Source organism: Camelus dromedarius, chromosome 23, assembly GCF_036321535.1.
Source record: "Camelus dromedarius isolate mCamDro1 chromosome 23, mCamDro1.pat, whole genome shotgun sequence".
NCBI classification, from domain to species: Eukaryota; Metazoa; Chordata; class Mammalia; order Artiodactyla; family Camelidae; genus Camelus; species Camelus dromedarius.
The window spans coordinates 10730520-10756279 of NC_087458.1; the positions used below are offsets into that span (position 1 = coordinate 10730520).

Here is a 25760-nt window from a genome sequence, read left to right on the forward strand (position 1 = left end):
GCAGCAAGATGGATGGACCTCGAGATTGTCATTCTAAATTAAGTAAGCCAGAAAGAGAAAGAAAAATGCCATACGGTATCACTCATATGTGGAATCCAAAAAAAGAAAAAAGAAAACACTAATGAACTTATCTACAAAACAGAAACAGACTCACAAACATAGTAAACGATCTTATGGTTACTGGGGGGGAAAGGCGGTGAGAAGGCATAAATTGGGAGTTCGATATTTGCAAATATTAACTAGTATATAAAAAATAGATAAACAAAGTTTCTTCTGTACAGCACAGGGAGCTATATTCAATATCTTCAATATCTTGTAGTAACCTATAATGAAAAAGAATATGGAAACAAATATATGTATGTATATGTATGATTGAAACATTATGCCATACACCAGAAATTGACACATTGTAAGCTGACTATACCTCAATAAAAAGGAAGGAAAGGAAGAAAGCAAGGGAGTCTCACTCCTAATGTGAGAGGTCCCAAAAGAAACTCGGGGCCCAGAAAGTCCCTGAAGTATCCTCAGCCAGAAGTGAATAGCATTTTCTACCCTGGAAGTAAACAAGGGTGTTTCTGGTCTCCAAAGAAGGCACAATGCATACTTGCCTATGATATAACATTTCTGAGCCAAAGTCAGAATTTAGTATCCCACACCCACATACCCCTAAAATTCATACATACCCCTATTCCCAGCATACACACACACACACACACACACACACACACACACACACACACATCCTTCAGACAAATCTAATACAAATACTGCCTCAAACCATGTATCTCTTCAACACGTAGCATACATAAACACCCCCTGGGTAAAGAATTCCGACACATACGTAAGTACCAACCCTAGCACATACTCTGAACATGGAGAAGCACTGCACACACTGATCTCAGAGGCACTTTCAGTAGTATACAGAGTCTCCATAACATAATACTGAACCATGTGATCATGGTGGTGCCTGTGACCATCTATACGTCCATGAATTACAGCATACAATTCAAAAATAAATACCTCTCATGGTGGAATCCAAGTTGACTGGATGACTTATTGGAAGGAGGGTGGACAAAACATCTGAAAGTCTTCCCGAACCTCTTCCCCATTTGACACAAACACATGATTCCTGACCTGCATGTACTCCGCACTTCCACAGTTTGGCAGACTCCCAACTTCCCATAACACCATGGTAAGGTTTTGGCTTCATAATGTGACTCCAGCCTTGGAAATATCATTCTTCCCACTTCCCTCCCTCCCACCCAAAGTGGAAAGATGCCTTTGGGCACTAGGATATCCAACTTTGTGCTTCCAGGCACACATAACAGCTGTGAGCTCAGCTTGGAGCAAGATTCAAAGGGACCTTGACTGGTTGCCTTGGCCTGGAGGCCTCCACAAACAGGTGACTGGTCAGAACCTTTGTCTGATTCCCTGAAAGTCAACATTGTGTATCTCTAAGTCCAATCTAACCCTCTAGCTCCAGGCTATATGCCCTGGAAACCTCACCAGTATCTCTCACTGTAGCCTCAACTGGTCTACTGAGGACTCCATGGTCCCTCAGCACAAACCACCCCCTTGTGTCTCTGATTGCCCTCTGCCTCCCACAGAAACTCTTGGAGACGCCTTCAATCCACTCTTCTCCTAGACTCAGAGCTGCTCTTTTTCTCCAAACAGAACCAGAAAGGCATTTCTAGTTGACCCATTAACATTTAAACACAGTCATTTAACAGAAGCTACTCAGGATACACACAGTGGAAGACAGCTCTCTCAGAACTTCGCGAGCACACACACACACACACACACACACACCCTCTGCAAACACATGCCTGCATATGCTCAAGCTAAAATGCATCTTTGCATAAACAGTACCCCCATGGAGGAGACTTACCTTCCAAGAAGACTGTACTAATGAATACAATGTATTTGCAGTTTCTTGTGATGTGGAAGCAGAAGACTAATGAGAAGAGAAATAAAACCATTTCAGAAGCATAGATCCAGCACAACCCTGGGGAGGTAGGCATCCTTTCCATTCCTCCCCCTCAGCCTTGCCCAGACAGAAGCTTTAAGCGTTAGTGAAAAGAACCCTGGAATAGTCAGGATGCCAGACAAGCTGAATGCTAGTCCCACTCCGTCATTAAAGATAGCTGCTACTTGCTGAGTGCTTACTCTGTATGTATATTTTCCCCAACCCTTATAATGCTCCTATGAAAGAGGAATCACCTTAATAGGCCCGATTCTACAGATGAGATTCAAAAAGGGTAAACAGCCCAATTCAGAGAGTGTGCTCACAGGAGAAGTGCGATGTAAACCCCAGATTCTCCAAGGTTCTTTCCTCAGTACATCACTATCTCCCTTTGGCAACATGCCTCTCCTCTCTGGACCTGAACCAGGTGTCCTCAAGGGCAGGTAACCATCTTCTTTTTAAGATGCCCCAAAGGAGGCATCTCATTCTTACCAACATCTCAGTGTGAGAAGAACTCTTTCTTGCATTTATTCAAATTTTTCTTGTTAGAATTCAATGTGGCTAAAGCCAGGAAACTGGCAGATATCAATGGCTCTTACATCTCTCCTGGAGGCTCTTTGACTTTGACCTTCTATCAGTGAATCATGTTCTCTTAGGGGGAGCAGGAGGAGGCAACACCCAGCTTGGGAATTTCAGAGAGGCACTGAGTGGTTGGGCACCTCCCTCCTTCCTCTCTTTTCCATTTCTCTCCTCTCTTCCTCCCTTCCCCTTTGCCTTCCCTTCCCTTCTTCCCCTTCCCTCTTCCTCTTCCTTCTTTTCTTGATCTTGCTCTGAAGCCTATAACCATTCTCCAAGAGTTTTCTTTGTCCAGTAGCTTAGCCTCCAAGCTGAAGAGATTGCTGCTCCAAGTCTTAATTCTTCAAAAAAAAAAAAAAGTCATTTTTATCAGAAATTTTCATCACTGGCCACCAGGGAGCAGCATTTCTCTTGAGAGAGCTTGGGGCGGTCTGGGTTATCAATAATGGCATTTTAGCAGTCAGTATTAGAGGCTGCTTCTCCGGTTTATGTGAACTTCTACAATACCGGCATGTTAGAAATGAAGTAGGTAGAGATGGAGTAAAGAGTCAGAAACCGCTTGGCTCAGCTTTGCCACCACCCAGCGACGTGGCCTTGAGCATGTTAGTTCATTTCTGAGTCTGTCTCCTCAGCTGTGAAATAGGGTTTGTATTAGACCTACTTCATGAGCTGGTTTTGTGTGATTCATTAAGAAAACAGGCATATTAAGCGTTATAAATGTTACTATCAAGTCATAATAAGGTAAAAGAGAAAAACACAGATGCATTCTTTCCTGAAAACAGGTATAGTCAAGGGCGGGGATGGGAGAACGAGGTCCCCAAGAATTGAAAGCAGCAGGGAGGGAAATAGAAGATGAGCCCCAGGACAAATTTCCTCCTCCTACCAACTTTATCTGGACCACACTTGCTATCAGGCATGGAAGGAAAAAGAATGTCTGCATCAGGGAGAGGAAGGACACAGCTCAGAGGTAGAGTGCGTGCCTAGCATGCACGAGGTCCTGGGTTCAAAAATAAATAAGTGAATAAACAAAACCTAATCCTCCCCCCGCCAAAAAAGACTTTATAAATGTGGCGTGGCACATATTTGTTAAGCAAATATCTACTTTTTTCATCTTGTTGGGTATAGTTTCTATTTGGAGGTAACAATGGAAACTTTTGGAGTCCCCAAGATGATGCTCAGATTTAATTCATTAAAAAAAAAAAAAAAAAACCCTGCATTAGACTTTCCACCTCTGTTCAGCTGACAAGACACTCCAGAATTACACTCATCTTTACAAAAAGCTTAAGACAGCTGAGGCCAAGCTGTCTCCTGGATTCCAGGAGCACCAAGGTCTTACTCTGCCATTCAAGGGTGTGAGTTTCTAGGGGGTGTGAGGAAGCCCCGTGGACAGGTATGGAAGGGATTCGAGAAACCAAAGTGGTACCTGGGACTGGATCACAGAGTAGATGGTGTTCCCTGCTCCAGGGGAGTTTGGCTTCTGCTCCTGCACAAGAAATAGTAAAGGGACATGGGTCACATGAGCAGACAGCTGTGTCTGTCCAGATTTGGGTTGAAGAGGGAGAGACAGCACAAGAAAAGGGGCTCCCAGGAGCCTGGGGGGCAGGGAGGTGGTCAATGGTCACCTCAAAATGAAGAGAGACAGTAGAAGGAACGACTCACCGAGCAGCAGTGAGTGTCAGGAGGGAGGAACTGCCCAGGTATAGAGGGATTGCATCAAGTGACCCTGCCCACGGGGTGTCCTGTCACTTTCTATATCTTGGTAACTTAGAAACTTGCCTTTGCTGACTTTCTGACTAAATTTGCCACGTAACTACTGGTAATGGGCTGAGCTTTGAGAAGGGCTGTGATCTGAGACTTACCAAAGGACACTGAGATTCGGGGACTCTAAATGTTTTAAAGCCCCTTCTCTTAGGTCCAGCTTTGGCGGCCAGCTTGCTCTTGGCCCCAAGCCAGCCCCCTGGGCAGCTCTGGTGCTGGGTGGAGCCGGGGACCCCAGACCAAAGGCAGGAGCACATGCCCCTCCTGCTTCCCTCTTCAGTCCTGCCCCACCCAAGATGGGACTGGAGGCTTTTGATGCTGCTCCCCTCTGAGCACACATTGCCAGTTAGGGCTCCAAGGGGTAGCCAGTGGAGACCAGTAGGGTCCATTAGACCAGGAAGAAACTGAACCCCCAGAAGCAGGAAGAAGCTAAGAGAAGAAGAGAAACATCAGCCATCCTTGGAGGCTGGAGAGTCATGGGCATCTGACAAAAACACAGGAGATTCTGCTTTTCTCTTCTGCCCAGACCTGAGTGAAGTGTCTCCGGAAAGGTCGAAGCTAGGCCCCAAAGTGAGACCATGTGAAACTTGAGATTTAGACCTTCAAGCAGAATCTTGGGGACAGTAGGGGCAGGCCAGGGAGAGATCAGGCCACGGAGGGAGGAAGCCTTGTGTCAGATGCAGAGCAACAAGCCTGAATCCCCAAGAGGTTTCTTCTACTCTCAGGAGTTATTCTCCCTTGAATTCACCTCCGTTTACCTACTCTAAAGCCATCTTCATTTTGTGGGGGAGGAAAGGCTGTTTTTACCAAGCATTTGGGTGTCAGTGGCTGGAGGCAGATGCACTTGCTGTCAGGAATTTGTGCCAGCGTCCAGTGGCAATGGGAGAGACAGTCTCCTTCTGTTTGTCAGGCCCCAGTATTCCACGGGTGGGGCAAGAACACAGGCCAGTGGAGCTGCCCTGCTTCCTAGTTCCTTCTGAGCCCACACCTGAAGGAAGCTGCTTCTCAGTTCTAGGAGGCCTTACAGGGCTGCAGTGTGTAATGAGGGCGGAAGAGCCCCACTGCTGGGACTTCCTGCCTCACACCCCAAGGCTGAACACCAGGAATGGGGGTGGGAAGAGGGCCCTTCCTTCCCACGCCCACCACCCTTCCTACCTGGCAGTTCAGCTGGGCGCTGCCTTTCCCCCAGGCCTGCCACCACATCCTGTCCCGCTCGGGTCAGAGCAGCAGGGGGCCCTGCGGGCCTGCTGCAGTTTCCTCCTCTTCAACACCTCTGGGTGGCAGGCAGAGTTGGCCACTGCCTGCAGAGACTGACTAGCCAGAGAGGTTCCCGGAGCAGCTGACCTTTGTGCTAAGCTGGTTACTCCTCTAGCATCTCAGCCAGATTCAGGCCTCTTCTTCCCAAAATGCTGAGAGTACAGACCACCACCAAGACAGCTATAAAACTCCTGCGCTTTGGCTGGTCAGGCTGGCACCCTCCCTAGCCTGAGCCATAATCAAAGACCCACAAAAGTAAACTTGGACTTGCAGGGACACAAGAATCTATGGTCAGACACAAAATACAGGAAGATAGGACTCTACCTGGGGCTTAGCCCAGCTAATGAGACCGGGCAGAAATGAGGACCCCAGGGTGCCATCCCTTCCCAGTCGGTGCGATTCTGCACCAAGATGCCCTTTTGGCTTGTCATCTTCTCTGCTCCCGTGTTTTCCTCTTTTCCTCCAGGGCCAGAGCTAGGAGGCTGATGGAGAAAGGCCAGATGAGGAGGACTCAGGACAGCAGTCCTGTTCTCTTTGTCCTCCTGCTCTGAATAGTCAGTCTCCCAAGAGCATCCTCCAGACTAGCTGAAAGAAACCCCAGCCCCAAGGGTGCCGTACTTGCTGTCTCCTGACTTGCACGTGGTTGACATCTTCATAAATTGTCAAAACTTCCTCTGGGCTGGTCTCTGTGAGAGGAAGGAAGCAAAGAAAAGAGCTGCAGAGATCTGCAGAGGGCAACCTGTCCAGGTTTCTGCTTTTGACAGTCCCACCTCCATTCCTAGATGGTCAAGACCTTGAGAAAAGTTCTGGAAAGGAGGTAGGTTAGCACTCTTCCCAGGATGCCCAGAGAGCACAGGGGCGGCACCCTCTCCTGACATATCTATTCCATCAGGCCAGGCAGACTGCAGGTAAGTCTGCACACTGAGGACCAGACTGTAAACATCCAGCAGCCACCCCAGGAGGCACAAACCTGCACAAGGAGCCCAGCAGCTACTGCTTCCCCTCCCCTGACCAGATACACACATCTCAGTGCTCCCGGGAAAAGGGAGCAGGTCCTGTGCTCCCAAGTCCCTGCCGCTGGGGATGTCAAATCAGGCAACAGCACCTCTTAGGGACCCTCCACTTACGTGACTGCTTTCTCTTCCTCCTCCAGCAGGTGAAGGTGATGAGGAACAATGCCATTAAGAGAAACACGACACTCACCAATACGGTCAGAAGGATGAAGTCTGAGGGATACAGAAGGCACGAGTCCTGAGCGCTGAGCCCTCTCTGTTCTCCCCTCCCACCTGTCTGCTACAGGGGCTATCTCAAAACCCACAGTCCTCTCTCCAGTGGCTGGTCTCCTCAAACCCTGTGAATTCACCATCAAGGTGGTCTCTTCACTCAACTGGGTGACCTCCTCTGAGAGATGCTAAGAGCATGGGTACACACTGGCTCAAGTCTAAATCTGTAAACTCTGTGCCCTTGGGCAACATCCTTAACCTCTCTGAGACTTTGTTTTATCTCTTATAAGCAGGGAATAATGTTATCTACACATGGGGGTTAATTTCAGGCTCTAATATATGTAAAACATCTGGCACAGCAAATGTTACATCTATCCACTCTTTTGTTTTTAACTCAACAAATATTTGTTGCATACCTACTATATGCCAAGCAAGTCTTCCATTTTGCTTTCTGCTACTCCTGCCTTCACTGCTCTCCTTCATTTATTTTTAAAAATTTTTTCCTTCCAGTTTTACTGAGATATAATTGACATATAGCACTGCATACCTTTTTTTTTAGGGGAGCAGTAATTAGGTTGTATTAATTAATTTATTTTTAATGGAGATACTGGGGATTTAACCCAGGACCTCGTGCTTGCTAGGCACACACTTTACCACTGAGCTATATCCTCCCCTCTCCTTCATTTAAATGTCTACATTTAACATGTATGTCACACATGTAGCCTGATGCATAACCCAGCCCACGTGGGGAGAAGTTCCAGGTGCCAGCTGACTGGGCTCTTTACAAACATTATCTCATTCAATCTTAACAGTATTCCTGTTAGGTACTTATTATTATCAATCCCATTTTACCTGAAAGAAAAATTGAGGCTCAGAGAGGTTAATGAATCAGCTTGAGATCACAGAGCTAGTGAATGATGAAGCCATGGCTGGCATGAACCAAGAGTCAGTGTCCTTGTCACTCCACTTTACCTCAACTTGTTTGTTTCTTTTTTTGCCCATAAGTGCTTAGTTCCTTGTCCCATTTGGCTGTAAGTTCCTTAAGGATGGGGACGGAAGGCTGTTTTTTCCCTGTGATGCTCATGCTGATGGCATATTAAGTCTTTGTTTACCTAATAAAAGGTGGTGTAAACTTAACTCAGGAAAGCTCTCAGGATGAGAATAAGCAGGAAAAAAAAAACTCTTCCAGATACCCCCAGCCTCACCCCGATGACCCCATGACCCAGGGTACTGTGTACAGCATAGTCACCTCGTGGGAAACTATGTGGCTTGGGGGAGTTACCACTCAGGAGGAGGAAATAGTCTCTATCAGTCTCTCAGAAAAAGAAAGTAATGATCAGCAGGGCTGTGACTCACCAAATAACTAAGCATTCTCTATGTGAAGGAGAAACTCGCATCTCCCAGAAGGACAATCTTTATGGGGATACAATTCTTCACAGACTAACACGGCCCTGACTTTATGGGAGCTGTGTGCGTAGAGGCCACTATCTCTCTGGGGAAGGGCTGCAAAGCATTGGAAGAGGCAGCCAAGGGGTCTCACACCCAAGCCTCCCTTGCACATGAGCCTGGTTGGGGGGTCCAACACCTCCAGCCCCTGTTACAGCCCAAAGTGCTCCACTTACTCCGGTGGCCACTCTGACAGCCCTGGGTGAGTTCGAGGGTGTGGTTTGCCCAGCTGACAGGGTTACTGACATTGCAGGTATATATATGCAAACCATCAGCATCAATCTGCACTTCCAGTTCAGTGAGGTTCCTTGGTGTCTGGATCAGCTCAGTCCCTTTATACCAAGTATAGCTCACATCAACATCACCACCTCCGGAGACCAAGCAGAACAGAGTCACTTGGCACATCCCTCTGTCCAGGGTCTTTTTCTTCTCCAGCAGGCTGGGCTTCTCAACATGATCTGGAAGCAGAGATTCTGATCAGAAATGGGCTGGAAACACAAGCCCTAGAGGAGTCAGAGGTGCAGGGTGAGCTGTCCTGGAGACTCACCAAATACAGAAACCTGGAACTTCTGTCTCCAAACCTTCCCAGTGTCACTGGTGACCTCCACACTGTAGAGCCCGCTGTCTTGCTGCTGAGCTGCCTTGATGTGAAGAGTTAGGTCCTCGATCATAAAATTGAGTCTATTTTTGAAACGATCCGAAGGCTGCTCCACATGGATCACACCAGAATCATTCTTCCAATAAAGTATCAGATAGCTTAAATCTGAGGGCGGCTTCATCTTCCAATGAACAGAGTATGTTTTCATCTGTGTGCTGAGGGGCTGTAACCAGACAGATTCTCCTGAGAGTCCAGCCACATGCTCAGCAGAATCTAGGGATTACAGGGAAGAGAACCAGACTGAACGTGGAAGGCAGGGTATCAGGCCTGAGCATTGTGAGCAGTTAGATGTGACTTCCCTTGGGCCAAGAGGATGAGGATATGAAGGAGGAGCCTAGAGTTTAAGAGACCCTGAACATGCATTTCCCTTAACTGCCTCCCCTCTTCCCCAGCTCTGTGCCGAAGTCTGAAGGGCCACAGACCAGTAGTAATAGCTCACATCTCCTGAGTACTTATTATGGGACAGGCAGGTTTTAAAGATTTTACATGTTTTAACTATTTCACTTTACAATGACCCTAAAAGAGTCTCATCCTCATTTTACAGGTGGGGAAACTGAGTTAGAATTTAAAAGTAACTGATCCAAGTTACACAGCAAGAAAGAGGAGCTTAAAATCCAGTCAATTTGGCTTCAGGAGATGAATTTTTAGCTACAGTATTATAAACACTGTATCTGATGTGACTCCCTCCCTGCAGCACTGAGGCAACCAACAATGGCCAGACCCAGTAAGAGAAACATTCCAAGCCGAACTCACAGCTCCCTCCTCTGTTCCCCCATTGAGTTATATTCATAATTCTTTCCTGCAGCACTTTGCACATAGGACTGCAGTCATTGCTCACTAATGTTTGCCAATTTTTTAGTTACTAGAAAGTACCCACAAGGATTGCTCCCTAGAAAACAATTAAAAAAGAAAAATAGGCAGTCAGTGCCTCTGGCTCCCATCCCTGCAGCAGGAAGATCTGAGCTCTGGAGCCTGGGATTATGAAACCATACGCCATGCTCTTTCTGAAGACACCCTAGAAGAACCATGCCATCCTGATCTTAAAACACCTGCAACAAAGGGCACAGTGCTTTTCCATTTGCAACCATCCAAATAAAGCAGATACTTCATCCTGCTCTGAAAACCAACACAATGGCTTTACTCCCAGTAGTGCTGTTTCTAGCTACAGTGCTGCTACCATCTTTCCCCACTGAAGAAAAAGATCCATCCTTTACTACTTCATTAACTACTCAAATGGAAGTCCAAAGAGAGATTGTAAATAAACACAATGAGCTAAGGAAATCCATCTCTCCACCTGCCAGCAACATACTAAAGATGAAATGGAGCAGAGACGCCACAGCAAATGCCCAGAAGTGGGCAAACCAGTGTGCTTTAGAACACGGTAATCCAGATGACCGATAGACCAGTACAAAATGTGGTGAGAATTTCTACGTGTCAGATGACTCTACTGCCCAGTCAGATGCGACCCAAAGCTGGTGTGAAGAATGCCACAATTTTGTCTGTGGTGCAGAACTGAAGAGTTTCAGTGCAGTCGTTGTATATTATACCCAGCCTGTCTGGTACTCATCCTACCTTGCTGGATGTGGAATTGCTTGTTGTCCTAATCAAGACAGTCTTAGATACTACTATGTTTGCCAATATTGTCCTGCTGGCAATAAAGTGAGTAAAAAGAATACACCTTACCAGCAAGGAACACCTTGTGCCAGCTGCCCTGGTAACTGCGACAATGGACTAGGCACCAATACTTGCCAGGATAACAGTCTCCTTAGTAACTGCAATTCCTTGAAGAAAAAATGCTGGAGAGGGTGTGGAAAAAAAGGGAATCCTTCTACACTATTGGTAGGAATGTAAATTGGTACAACCACTCTGGAAAACTGTAAGGAGATTCCCTAAAAAACTGAAAATAGAGCTACCATATGATTCAGCAATCCCACTCCCTCATATACAACTGGAAAAAATGAAAACTCTAATTCAAAAAGATATATGAACCCCAGTGTTCATAGCAGCATTGTTTACAATAGCTAGCCTGAGTGCCCGTCAACAGACAACTGGCTTAAGAACATGTGGTGTGTGTATGTATACATATACACAATGGAATATTATAAAGCCATTAAAAAGAATTAAATATTGCTATTTGCAGCAACACGGATGGACCTAGAAAATATTATAATTAGTGAAGTAAGTCAGACAAAGACAAATACTATATGATATCATTTCTATGTGGAATCTGAAAAATAATACAAATGAATCTATATACAGAAATAGGCTCACAGACATAGAATACAAATTTATGGTTACTGAAGTGGAGAGAGAGAGGGACATAGGAGTAGGGGATTAACAGATACAAACTACTATATATAAAATAGATAAGCAACAAAGATTTACTATATAACACAGGGAATTATATTCAATATCAATATGTAGTAACCTATAATGAAATATAATATAAATACAAAATAAATTCAATATATAAACTATACATATATAAAACTGAATCAATTTTCTGTACACCTGAAACTAACACAATATTGTAAATCTACTATACTTCAATAAAAAATTGCCATTATTTTCAAGAGTCCATGAACATTTACAAAATTTGACCAAATGCTGAGCCATAAAGTAATTTTAAATCTAGAAATCAACATAAGGAAATACACATTTTTTAAAAATCCCTATTTTCTTGAGTGAACTTAATGGTGAAAGAAGAAATCATAATACAAATCAGAAAATATTTTAAATTAATTAATAGTGAAAATATTATATATAAAAACTTATGGGATGCAGCTAAAGCCACAATTAGAGAGGAAATTACAGTCTTAAATATATTGTTATAAAATAACAAGGCTGAAAATAAGCTGTCAATCTCATCATCCTCAAGAATCCACAAAAAGAACAAATTAAGTGAAAAAAGAGAGAGTGGATGCAGAGAAAGAGGAAATGGAAAACAGTTATACAGTAGAACCATTTTTATTCATAAAAAAATTAAGATACATTAGTGCAAAGATAGACTGATCAAAAGAAATGTGACAAGGTACAAAAAACAATATTGGGAATTTTCTTAAGACATCACTATAGAACTTATAGATGTTAATAAGATCTTAAGAGTTATGAACTGCTTTATGTCAATAAGTTTTAAAATTTAGAAGAAATAGAAAATTGTCTACTATTAAGTAAATTGGGTTGATATTGAAAAACCTTCTCGTAAGGTAAACTCCAAGCCTACTTGATTTCACTAGTTTATTCTACCAAATGTTTTAAAAGAAATAACTCCAATCTTAGACAAATCCTTTCAGAGATAGAAAAAGATAATACTTCTGAACTAGTTTTATAAAGTTATACCTTGACACCAAAACCAGAAAATAACCAGAAAATCCCCAACATCATATTTCTAAAAACCCATGAGTCAAAGAACAAATCCCAGTGGGATTTGGAAAATATTTAGAACTAAGTAATAATGAATATCAAAGCATAGAATACAATTAGAGCAGTGCTTAGATGGAAATGTACAGCTTTAAATTTATATACTAGAAAAGAAGAAAGTTTGCAAGTCAATAATCTAAGTTTCAATCTCAATAAACCAATAAAAGGAACAGTAATTATAATAATGATGATAATCATAACCCAAAGAAAGAAACAATAAAGTTAAGAGCAGGCATCAATGGAATAGAAGAAGGCAAATATAGAGCAGAGAAGATCAGTAAAGCCAAAAGTAAATTCTTCAAATAAAAAAAGTTAAAATTTATATATTTCTAGCAAAATCTAAAGAAAAGGGGGAAAATAAATTGACAATACCAGAAATGGAAAAAGATATCACTAGGGATCCTGCAGACATTAAAATAAGAAGAAAATATTATAAATAACTTTATGTCAATAAACTTGGAAAAAATTAAACGGCTAAAATTTCTTCCAAAGTATGCATACCAATACCGACACAAGAAGAAAAATGAATTTAAAGAGTGCTAAATACATTAAAGTTGAATCCATACTTTAAAATCTCCCTACAAATCTTCCACATGGCTTCACTGGTGGATTTTCCAAACATTTAAGAATTAATACCAACATCTTACATAGAATAGAAACTCATTTTTTTAAGTAAAACCCTGATAACAAAACTTGATAACAACCTAACAAAAAACGAAAATTACAGGCTAATGTCTCTCATGAACATAAATGCAAATTGAACATTAGCAAACTGAACCTAGCAGTGTATAAAAAGAATAATATATCCTAAACAAGTGAGATTTATCCCAAGTATTTAAAGTTTATTAACATTTTAAAATCAGTGAATGTAATTCAACATGCTAACAGAACAAAAGAGAAAAATAAATGATAGTTTTAATAGGTACAGAAGAGATATTTGTTAAAATTCAACACACATTCATGATTTTTTTTAACTTTCACCTAACTAGGAATGGAAGGAAATTTTCTCAATCCAATTAAAGTGTGTACCAAAAACTACAGCTAAAATCATACTCTATGATAAAATATAAAATGCTTTTCCCCTGATTTCAGGAATAAGACAAGGACTTGATAATCATCCCTTTCAGTTAGCAATGTACTGGAGGTCATAGCTAGTTCAACAGAACAAGAAAACAAATGAAAAGAATAAAAATTGGAAATGAATAAGTAAAACTGTCATTATTCATATGATATAAATGTGTATGTAGGGTTATATGAAAAATTATTTTGAATGTATTAAGTCAGTTTAGCAAGGTTACTAGATACAAGGTCATTACATAAAAATTACTTGTATTGCTATACATTAGCACAAACATATAAAAAATGAAATTTTGAAAACATTACTATTTTCAACAGTACCAAAAAAATCAAATGCCTAGAAATAAACTCAACAAGAAATGTTTAAGACCCATATACTTAATGCAACAAAAGATTTCTGAGAAAAATTTAGAGTCAAATAAATAGAGGTGTATACCTTGTTTTTATTGGAAGACTTATAGTTAAGATGTCAGTATTTCCCTAAATTAATCTACAGATTTAAAAGAATTTCAGTTAAAATCCTAGCAGGTTATTTTCATAGAAATTGACAAATTGATTCTAAAATGTATATAGAAATGTGAAGAACATAGAATAGACAAGGCAATCTTGAAGAACAAAACTAGATTTTCACCCCCCAATATCAAGAGGTATTATAAAACTTCAAAAATTAAAGACAGTATGCTATTATTACCAGGATAGAAAAATAGTCAGTGGGATATAATAGTCTAGACATACATGGTCTTTTAAAAAAAATGATATTGACTCAGTTGGATATCCATAAGAAAAAAATAACAAATCTTGACATCTCCCTCACACCACATGTAACAATTAATTCAAAATATATCATAGATGTAAATATGAATGCTAAAATTTAAGCTCCTAGAAGAAATCATAAGAGATTATTTTCTATGCCTTGCGGTAGACAATTTTTTTTTAACAGGACAAAAAAAATTGCTAACCATAAAAGAAGATTAATACATTGGACTTCATTAAAACTTAGAACTTCCATTTGGCAAAAGATAACATAAAAAGAGTGAAAAAGCAAGACACAGACTGAGAGAAAATGTTTGCAACACATATATTTAATAAAGAGCTCATATCCAGAACACAGGCACACCTTGGAGATAACACAGTTCCAGGTCCAGACCACAATAAAGCAAATACTGTAATAAAGAAAGCCACACAATTTTTGGTTTCCAAATGCATATAAAAGTTATGTTTACCATATACTATGGTCTATTAAGTGTGCAATAGCATTATGTCTATAAAGAACAATACAGTGCACAAACCTTAATTAACAATTCTTAAAAAAAAAAATTCTTTATCGCTAAAAAATGCTAACCATCATCTGAGCCTTCAGCAAGTTGTAATCTTTTTGCTGATGGAAGGTCTTGCCTCAGTGTTCATGGATGATGACTGGTCAGGGTGGTGGTTGGTGAAGATAGGCTAGCTGTGGCAATTTCTTAAAATAACACAACAATGAAGTTTGCCACCATCGATTGTCTCCTCCTTTAACAAATGATTTCTCTAGAGTAGATAATGCCACAGTAGAACTTTCAAAATCCCCTCAAAACCTGCCACTACTTTATCAACTAAGTTTATATAATGTTCTTAATCTTTTGCTGTGGTACAATAAATGTTCACATACTGAGATTTACGGAAGTCATTCTGGCTTACACATGAGTTAACTTGAATTTATGCTAACTAAACTAGCCTGTTCGTGGCCTATCAAACATACATTGCACATTTTCTTTAATTATTAAAGAAAAGAGCACATTGGCCAGAAGTAAAGAATATCCATGTTAAAAGTAAAGATTAAATGCCCCTCTTCCTGGGACACTAATGCTGGGACACTGATGCTGGTACTCATTTGATGATTAAGACGCCCTCTCCATTCCCAGGTGCCAAGGCCATACTGACTCGCTGTATATGTGCCGGTCTGTTCTTTTTTTTTTAAACCTTGAAGAAATGTAACCCTGACTTGTCTAATGTTCTTTGTTCTAACAAGATACAAAACTGTGCTGAAAACCTTGCTTATCCATAGCAACTTCTCAGAGTAATCTGGGAAATAGGCTTCCAGGCTAGTCCTCAGTTCGTCTCAAATAAAACTCTCTATTATTCTTATCATTGATTGTTTATTGATTAATTTTGTCAACAGTTGGCATTTTAACAATTAAGTTCACAGGGGCACAGTTTGTGGTGCCCAAAAACAATTACAATGGTGACATCAAAGATATCTGACCACAGATCACCATAACAAATATAATGATAATGAAAAAGTTTGAAATATTGTGAGAATTACCAAAATGTGGCAAAGACACAAAGTGAGCAAATGATGTTAGGAAAGTGGCACCAATAGACTTGCTCAACACAGAGTTGCTACAAATCTTCCATTTGTACAAAAAACTCAGTATCTGTGAAATGCAATAAAGTGAAGCTCAATAAAACAAGGTATGCCTGTGTATAAAGAATTCCTAAAAATCAGTAAGAAATAAAGTGACAACTCAACAATTTAAAAAAAAAAAAATGGCAGAAGACTTGAGCAGGCATTTTATAAAAAATGAGATCCAATTGGCCAAAAAGTATGCAAAGGGCCCCCAACATTGTTGGATATCAGAAAAAAATGAGACTCTACTACATCCCCACCCAAATGGCAAACATTTAAAAGACTGAAAATTCTAAGCATTGACAGGGATGAGGAGTAACTGAGACTCTCATTCATTACTAGTGGGAATATAAATGGTACAACCACTTTGGAAAACTGACATCTTTTAACCACGTTCTATTCATGTAATGTTACACAGCAACAAAAATGAATAAACTAGTTCTACCAGCAAAAATGTGGATGGACATTTTTGTGGATCCTATCAGGCTGGTTATTAATAAAGAAGTCAGTCACAAAAATATATAGTAAAAGCTGTTACATATATGAAGTTCAAAATCAGGAAAAAAATTAATCTATGATAAGAGAGGTTAGAATATTGGTTAACTTTGAAGGGAATATCATCTTGGAGGGAGCACAAAGAAGCCTAGAAATGTTTTATATTTTGAAATGGGTTGTGGTTACATGTACATATATATATAAATGTTCATCAAGCTGTTCACTTAAACTCTTTGTACATGACTGTAAGTTATATCTTGATAAAAATATAAAACATAAAAGAGGAGTACTTGCTAATTCTTATAGAGTTGTTCTGATCATTAAACTAAGTAAAAGATACTTTGATAAGAGCTAATAGAATGTTGCCACTGTATAAACATTGCCACAGCAAGAGTGGAGATATAGACAATTTCTGCACTCATCTTTTGGCTAAATATTAGAAAAGTCTTCCTAAAAAATAGCATGTGATATCAATCATATATGGAATCTGAAAAAAAAAAAAAAAGACAAATGAACTTATTTATAAAACAGAAACAGACTCACAGACATAGGAAACAAACTTATGGCTACCAGAGGGGAAGGGGTTGGGAAGGGGTAAATTGGGAGTTCGAGATTTGCAGATACTGACTCGTATATATAAAATAGATAAACAAGTTTATACTGTATAGCACAGGGAACCATATTCGATATCTTGTAGTAGCTTACAGTGAAAAAGAATATGAAAACGAATATATGTATATTCATGTATGACTGAAGCACTGTGCTGTACACCAGAAACTGACACAACATTGTAAACTGACTATACTTCGATAAAATAAGGAAAAAGAAAAAAGAAAAAGAAAAGTCTTCCTGATTCTAAGTTACTCAAATAACAGCCATAAATCCATGGATCAGAAAACTTATACAGGTAAAATAGACTAGAAAGTAGATTAGGCAAATTTACAGATTGATGAAGAAAGTGTCGTAAATCTAGGTTCCAGGTACATCTATAAGAATCAGTGGTGGGGGAGGGTATGGCTCAGGGGAGAGGGCATAGCTGAAGTGGTGGAGTGCATGCTTAGCATGCACAAGATCCTGGGTTCAATCCCTTGTACTTCCTCTAAAAATAAATAAATAAGTATTAAAAAAAAAAAAAACTAATTCCTCCCCTCTGCCAAAAAATTTTTTAAAAATTTAAAATGCAATAATTAAAAAAAAAAAAGAATCAGTGAGCTCCTCTGAGACAATAAGAAGACTATTCACCCCTATTTTCAACAAGTATTTATTGAATACTCCCTGTGTGTCAGGCATTGCTCTAGCTCGGGATATCTTAATCTCGACACTTGACATTTGGGGCCTATTAACTCCCTGTTGCAGGGGAAAGGGGAGCTGTCCTGCACATAGTAAGGATGTTTAGCATCATCCCTGGCCTCTATCCACTAGATTCTAGCACCCCTGCCCTAGTCATGACAAACAAAACAAATTTTTAGACATTTCCAAATGTCCCCTGGGGGAAAAATTGTCCCCAGTTGAGAACCACTGCTCTAAGGAATTGGAATAAAAGGGTGAGCAAGAGAAACAAGATCCCTGTTCTCATGAAATTCACACTCCACTTGGGGTACACACCATAAATAGGTGAAAAGTGAAACCAGATTCTTTCAGAGAGGCAGAGATGCCATGAAAAAAGTTTTTAAAGGTGAGGTACTAGAGAAGTAGATTCATAGCCAGGGAAGACCTCTCTGAGGAGGTGACATTTGAGCTAAGAAATGAAAGATATGAAGGATCCAGCCAAGGGAAGAGCTACAGGAAAAAAAAAAAAATCCAGGTAGAGGGAACAGCAACTTCAAAGGCCCTCTGGGGACCAGGAATCAAGCAGAAGGTGCAGATCTTAGGCAGAATGTTAGAGATAGAAGTACTAAGAGAGACGATCTTAGTGATTGGCAGCGATTGCAAAGAAATACATACATATCATAAATCTTAATTTCCTAGAAACAGGGCATCACCTTCATAGACTATGGAAATGGGAGAAGATAAAGCAATAAAATTACATTCAAGAGATGAACCCTGCAAGCAGAGTTGGGGAGAGTTTGGAAGAGAATGGTACGCAGAAAGGTGGAAACACATTCCATACATAACAAGCAAGTACTAAAGGAAAATATGGAACTTCCAAGACTGATTAATTAGCAATAGCAATGTCAGTCATATGAAGGGTCAAGGGTAAGGCCCAATAGAGAGGGAGCCACACCAATGGATACACATTTCATTGGCCAGGTGCTGGGCTAAGTGATGGGCGTCCAAATCTCCACTTCACTTCAGCAGCAAAGGGCTGAGACTAGAGATGAATCTTGAGTATTTAACAGGAGGCAACTTCAAGAGCAACAAGAAAAGCCAAGTTTAAGGGCTCCAGGATGGGTGCCAGAAGTGCTTGCCACAAAATCAAAAATCTATAGGGCAGGACAGGAGGAGTGAGGAAGAACACCAGGTGTTATTTTGGTTTGTTGGTTTGGTTTTTGTGAGATAATAGAAATAAATATATACATATACATATATATATGTCTCTCCTCCCCAGTTCCTGGCACAGAGTCTCTGAAACCCTGTAATTTCCCACAATAAAATATCTCTTGCTTTATTTAGTATTTAGTCTTTAACCCTGTTCCTGACATGAGGCTCCAAAAACCCTTTTAAATTCCTAAGTAATAAGAGCACCAGGAGCATCTTGTATTCTGTTAAGGTGACTCTGGGTGGACTCCTGGATGACTCCTGGCGGGGGGCTGATCACAAGAAAGACCATGGCATCATAATGTCAGGATTGAGTTGAACTACAGGACTCTCAGCTGGTGTCACAGAGAATTGCTTGGTGTGGGGGAAAAAACCCACACATGTGGTGACCAGAGGTGTCAGAAGTGAAGTGTTCTGTATGAGTAGTAAGAAAGACACGGAAGGGAGAACTGGGTGATTTTCCAATGTTTTTTAAATGGGGGATAATGAACTGAGAGTGGAAAGCCAGCAGAAAAAGGAGCAGGAGAAGAAAGATCAGAGATGTCATCATGGACCAGGGAGGTCCTGGATGACCTCCCAGGTGAAGCAGTGATGTTCAGAGCACACGGGGAAGGACTGGATGAGGAAAGGAGGAGAGGTCCCTAGCAAAGAACAGAGGCTAATGTGGTTCTTTATGGGAGCAGATGAGGTAGGTTGACTTGGGGAATTGGTGGGGTTGGCAGAATCCTTAACGGATGTCTCCATTTCTCTGAAGGAGAGCATGGGCTGATAGAGGCTGTGATAAGGAACAGGATTTTGAAGAGATGGTGAAGGTGTGGGATCGCCCTTTTGGAGAATGGGAGAAGCTGTGGCTCAGAAACCAGGATTCCCGGGCCACTGAGGACCCAGCTGAAACAAAAGGTTCTCAATCTGTGGTTGCTCTCTGTGCTTGAATTTTCTTCTGCAGCCCTCAACAGCCCAGTATGGAGCAAAGGAAGGTATTCAGAGCTAGGCAGGGCCAGACAGAAGTGGGGGTGAGGCGAGGTGGGGGGCGGGGTGGATACAGCAGAAAGCGAGTGGGCAAGGTACACCGTACTGGGTATTGTGACTGATACAAAAAGACCTCCGCCCCATCTCAAAGGGGCGCTTACGCCAGATGGAGAGATAAGAAATGCCAGGATGAAAAAGTAACTTCAACACAAGTTCTCCCATGTTGGTGAGAAGTGGAGGTAGGCCCGACAGCAGGTGGTGGATTGTTCAGACCGGAGAGGCCGCAGCAGATTCCGGTGGTCAGAGGAGGCCCCGGGGCTGCTGCCACTGCTGTTGCTACTGCTCGGCAGCTTTGGGGCCCCTCTTCCGCTGGTTAAGAAAGAAGGGGGCGAAACAGTAAGTCTGCAGAGGGAGGGCAAAGGACAAATGATTAACTCCATTGCCTTCACAGGAAGAAGGCAGCCAGCATGGGGGTCGGTCGGGGAGAGGAGCTGACTCAGCAGTGAGTCCTGCTCAGCCCAGAACTTGGGTGCAAGGGCTGCAGCCTCCAAAGACAAGCAGTGTCCACAGTTAGCTCAGCTTCCTCTGACCTGGACCTGCTGGGTGGAAGAAGGGTGAGGTGGGAGGAAGGCTGAGGTCTGAGCACCCAGAAGACAGGGCAGGGGAGAAAAAAAATAAAACCTTCAGAGAAGTATAACTTCTCCTAGCCAACAAAAGGATGTTGAGGTTTTCTCAGCTCGGGGTCAGGCCACTGCGCTTAGGGTGACCGCAACAGAAGGGGTTCCTGATGGGGACTGGGGGGATAAAGCTCAGTGAGATCCCAGAAACGCTGAGGCAGGGCTGGCCCTAGTCAAGGCAAAATCATAGAGTAGATAAAATATCCTCCACGGACCCCGTCCCACTTCATCGCCTCTCTTCTTCTTGACCTAGCCCCACCCTTGGGGGCTTTCTGCTGACTGTATTGACTCCTCTTCTCAGGCAATGCAACCTCCTTACCTCTGACAAACTTACCTAGCCTGTGCCCCCACTCTTTGTATCAGTTAACTGAATCATCCCAATTGTAATACAATCTTCCCCAAGATAACAAAGGCATTTACTTTTCATGTTTCCCTGTTCTAGCCTACATTTTCCCTACTTCTGTTCAGGCTGTTCCTTCTGCTTGGATTGTCCTTCTACCTTATTCCTATCTCCTGAACTCTTAGTTATCCTTCAAGGCCACTTCCCTAGGTGTCCCTATCTTGAAGGAATCTCCATCTTCTGAGCACCCTTTGTGCTCCTAAATGTGTCTAGCCTGTTGGTACCCTTAGCATTTTCTGTCTTCCCTTAGAGTTGTTATTGTCCAGGCCTGCTTTCCTCTAACCATCTGAAAGATTCTTAAGGATGGAATCAATGTCTGTTTCATCTCTGTTTTCCCCGCAAAATTTTGCATAGTTCTTGAAACACAGTAAGGGTTTCATAAAGTGTTCAACTGATTTACTAATGAATTTAATTCATTTCCCAGAAATGATGCTCATGTAAGATTTTCGTGCAGACTACCAGGGAAGCTGCAGAGATGTGGTTCCCTTGGCTTCGACTTTCACCTTACAGGCTCCACATCTTTGCGTTTTCATTTCCCATTTGCAGGCCCTCAGAATGCAAAACCAGTGACCCTGAAGCAACTTGGAACTCTCATGCACTGCTTGGTTCAACCACTTTGGAAAATAGTTGGGAGCATCTGCTAGAGGCATATGTACATACTCAGTGACCCTACCCCTAGGGATACACCTAACAGACATGCATGAACAAAAAGGCTCACAGCAGCATTATTGTAATAGGGGAAAAAACACCCTGGAAACAATCCAAAGGTTCATCAATAGCAGAATAGATGAATAAACTACTGTATAGTCATCCAATGAACTACTATACAGTCATGAAAATGACCTGCTACAAGTGATAACAGAGATGAATCTCATCAGATGTTGAGCAAAAGAAGCCAAATACAAGAGTATACCTTATGATTCCATTTATATACAGGCAAAACTAACCTATGATGTTAGAAGTCAGAAGGGTGATTATATTTGTGGGAGAGGGAGAAGGTAACAGAGAGAACACGTGGTAGGTACAAGGGTATATTCACTTAACAATAACTCATTTATATGTACATTTGTAATTTTGTGCACTTTTTTGTACACCTGTCATGAAGACAATGGCCCAGCTATCTCTAGGGGAATTTTTATAAAACTGGTTTCCTCCAGGATGGTGCTGCAACCCTGAGTTCTCTGAGTCCCAGTCTCTCTCCTGTGCCCAGTTACTTCACTATTCACACTTTGTTGGATGGTAAGTCCAATGAGAAGACAGGCAAAAATGAGTCCAGCTTTCTTAGAACTTGTCTGAATCCCAGCCAGAGGAGTTGCAATCAGAGAATCCTTCCTGAAAAGTGAAAGTTTCAACACTACCTATATGAACAGCCAGCAACTTTCAGAGATAACCTGTGAGATGCTGTCCCTGCCCTTTTTCCCCCACCCCAGCACGTCTCATCCCAGGCCTCGAAGCCCCTGGGCATTCACAGTCTCCAGTGTATCCTTTGGGGTTTCCTCAGAATGCACAGCCAAAACCTGAATTTAGGGTCCAAATGAACTTCAGGACCCAGGCCCACCCCTGTGGACAGTAATTTGAAAGTCCCTGCTCCCCAACACATATGGTCCCCAAATCATCCCAATCAGCATCTAAGACACTTGAAAATAAATCATTTATTCACTCAACTAATACGTTTTGAGCACCTACCGTGTTGGGCGCTCTGTTGTGCAATAATCACGGCTGCAATTACATACTGATTCGTACGATAGATGTAGACTCTGCGAACAAAGGGCTGTGTACTTATTCACCGCGGAATCCTCAGTACCCAGCCCAGTGCCTGGCACAAAGCTGCTCAAAATGTATCCAGAGAAGAAGTGGGAATGGGGGGAGATGCTATTGTGAAAACAATTAGAATATTTTACAATACAATGTAATCATGTAATTAGATGTCTTGACAACATGTTCCTTTAAGTTAAAAATGTCGAAGTCTCCCTAGGATCCTGGTTGTGAACATGAGAAACCCTCAGAAAAGAGTCACATATTAAAACTTTATCATCCTGTGGGGGGAGGGTATAGCTCAGTGGTAGAATGCATGCTTAGCATGCACAAGGTCCTGAGTTCAAACCCCAGTACCTCCATTAAAATAAACAAATACGTAAATACATAAGTAAACCTAATTACCTTCCCCTCCCCAAAATAATAATTTTTTAAAAAAGGAATTTTTAAAAAAATCTGTCATCTTATCTCAAGATTCTTTAACTCACTTTCTAATCAATTAACGTCAACAAAAGATTACTGAATAGTCTCTCTTCTTGACTCTGATTACAAAACTAAGTGAAATATATGCTCGGCCTCCAAAGAGCTGAATAACATGAGCATTCATTTTGGAGGACTTGTTATAGCTCAACACTTTCCTATGCACTTTATATACTATATCTCACCTAATCCTCATACATCCCCTGTGAAGCAGGCAGCACCGTTAACTTCATTTTATGGATGAAAAACTGAAACGTAAGAGGTTAGTTAACTTCCTCGAGACCACAGAGGTAGTTGGTACATGATTTAAAATCTAGAACAGCTTTTCCCAATGAAACTTTCCAGTAGGCAGATAAACTCACTTTATTCCTGGGATTATTTAAAATATTCACTCATTCATTTGTTCATTCAATGAACATGTATTGAGGGTCTACTTGTGCCACATCCTATTCTGGGTGCTGAAGTACAGCAATGAACAAAGCAAACAAAAGCCCTGGCCTCAAGGATCTTGCATTCTAGTGTGGAAAAGAGGAGCATAGGAGACAGAAAATAAGACAAATAAGTAAACACATAGTATGTAAAATGGAGATGAGCACTACAGAGAAAAAAAAAGTGAAGAGGGTTAGTTGCAGGAGGGAAGGTTGACATTTTTAGTGAGGAAGACATCACTGCAGAAGTGGCATTTAAGCAGAATAAGGAAGCAAGCCTCATGGCAAATGAGGGTGGAGCAGGTGGAAGAAACAGTACAAAGCCCCGAAGGGGAATGTGCATGAGGACGTGTGGCTGAAATACAGTGAGAAAAGCAGAGAGGAAGGAGCAGTGTTCAGGGAGGCCAGATCAGGGGGCCATTGTAAAATGTACAGCTTTTGCTCTACCTGAAGTGAGAAGCCTTTGGAAGACTTTGCAAAGCCCAAGAGTGTTATGAGCTTCTTACATACATATTATGCATATTGAATTCTTCAATAAACTGTGTCTTAGAAAAAATGTTTCACTGTCATCATGTCTCCTGATAGGATGTGCTGAACAAGACTAGGCATCGCTTTTGCAGTGTTCCTGCCAAAAATTCATGACGTGAGTCTCGCGACAAAACATCAAACAAACCCAGATGGAGGGGCCCTCTAGAAAACAAGTGACTTGTACTCCAAAAATGTCAATGTCAAGGAAGATGAAGAAAGGTTGGGGAATATTTGTAAATTAAAGATGACAAAAAGACGTAACAACTGAATGTAATATGTAATCCTGATTGGATTCTGGATGGGAAAAAAGATGCCACAGAACACATTTTTGGTATAGTTGGTAATATTTAAACATGGACTATATATATTTGATTGTATCAACACTAAATTTACTAAGTTTGGTAATTGTGCTGATATGATGTGATGTGATACATATGATGTGATGTGATGTGACATATGCTATGATATGATGTGATATGATATGATATCATATGATATGGGAATATCCTTGTTATTAGAAGATATGTGCTAAAATAGTTAAGAATAAAGAAGCATGATGTCTGCAACTTACTCTCAAATATTCCACAAAAATAATTATTATTGTATATTCATATGCACATACATATATTTGGAGAGAAAGACAAATACAGCAAAAGTGAGAAAATGTTAACAACTGGTGAATCTAAGTGAAGGAAATATAAAAGGTCTTTGTACTATTTAGCAACTTTCCTGGAACCTCAAAATTATTTTAAACTAAAAAGTTTAAAAATTGAAACAAATAAGCAGAGCAGTTTCAGTCAGTTTACACTTGGCAGGTCCCCACAGACACAAGGCAGAGCAAGAAAGAGAAGCTCCCTGAGATCAAAATCTTTTCCTCCCTGTGCTCGAAGAATCACTCGCTTGGATCACCCTGCAAGGGGTTCAGCACAGTCATGCCCAGAGACAGTGCCACCGACCTGGGAACCAGGATGCAGGGAGCATCGTCCCCCTACCACACAGGGTCATGGTCTCAGACTCAGCCTCAGCCCTCTGTCACTCCTACCCCCAAAGCCAGGCATCAAACCCTGTGGGTCCTTCCTCGGCTTTTGAGGCTACTTAGCCCAGGTTCCAACCTAGCTCTCTTGCCTAGAATCCTCGGTCTTTGGGTCCCCCGAGCCCACATACAAGAGCCCCAGACTCCAGACTTCTCTCACTGCTCCCCACCCCATTCCTCATCACACCTGCCCTCCTCTGGATTCCCTGCCAGTTGATACTCGTTACAAATACCAGAGCCTAGAATGTTCTTCTTGAAGGACCCAAGTGCTCAGGGGCTCGGTAATGAAACTGAGTACCCAGGGATGGCTTCTAACAGGCCCTGGACAAACACTGCCCTGTGCCTTGTCTCCTCCCTTTGTGCCCAAGCGTGGTCTCACTCCACCCCTACCCATGATGCCCCTCAGTGAGTCGCTGATCTAAAATGCAGGCTCCACATCTCAGAGCATACTAGACTCAGGGTTGGAGGGAGAGGGGAGCAGCCCTCAGCTGAGATTCCCCACCCACCCAACTCCACCCGCCCCAGTAAGCATTAGACAGCTTGGGGCCCAGCTGACAGTTTCCAGTTTGCTGTGAAGCTTCCTAATTTTGTCTCCTTCTCTTCCCTTCCCTGCCCCCTGCCCCCTGCCCCAGCCAACATTTCCCTAATAATTCTCAGGTTCCCACAGCCCCTGCGCTGCTGTAGGAGCTGGGGGATGAGGCACCAGGCCATGCAGGTAAAGCCCCTGTTCTGGCCTTGGCCTCACACCATTCC

At 41.9% G+C, this 25760-nt stretch overlaps 1 protein-coding gene and 1 pseudogene across 10 annotated transcripts in view; one reads left to right on the forward strand and one right to left on the reverse strand.

Annotated features, from left to right (window-relative positions):
* Window positions 1-25760, reverse strand: part of CD244 (CD244 molecule) — a 29917-nt gene that overhangs the window by 2554 nt on the left and 1603 nt on the right. For 2 of the 9 annotated variants that reach the window (XM_010993078.3, XM_010993079.3), the window contains exons 2-7: window positions 8771-9094; window positions 8400-8681; window positions 6682-6780; window positions 6173-6240; window positions 3963-4022; window positions 1889-1954 (exon numbers count right to left, since the gene is read on the reverse strand). In XM_010993078.3, the coding sequence (XP_010991380.2) occupies window positions 1889-1954; window positions 3963-4022; window positions 6173-6240; window positions 6682-6780; window positions 8400-8681; window positions 8771-9094 (899 nt within the window). Of the gene's footprint in view, window positions 1-154; window positions 324-1888; window positions 1955-3962; window positions 4023-5878; window positions 6037-6172; window positions 6241-6681; window positions 6781-8399; window positions 8682-8770; window positions 9095-22469; window positions 22654-25760 lie in introns of those variants that run through there. The other 7 variants (XR_010377508.1, XR_010377510.1, XR_010377507.1 and 4 more) reach the window with 7 other exon arrangements.
* LOC105100145 (cysteine-rich secretory protein 2-like) lies at window positions 9968-11174 on the forward strand (annotated as a pseudogene). The gene has a single exon (XR_838146.3). The product of XR_838146.3 is annotated as a cysteine-rich secretory protein 2-like (transcript).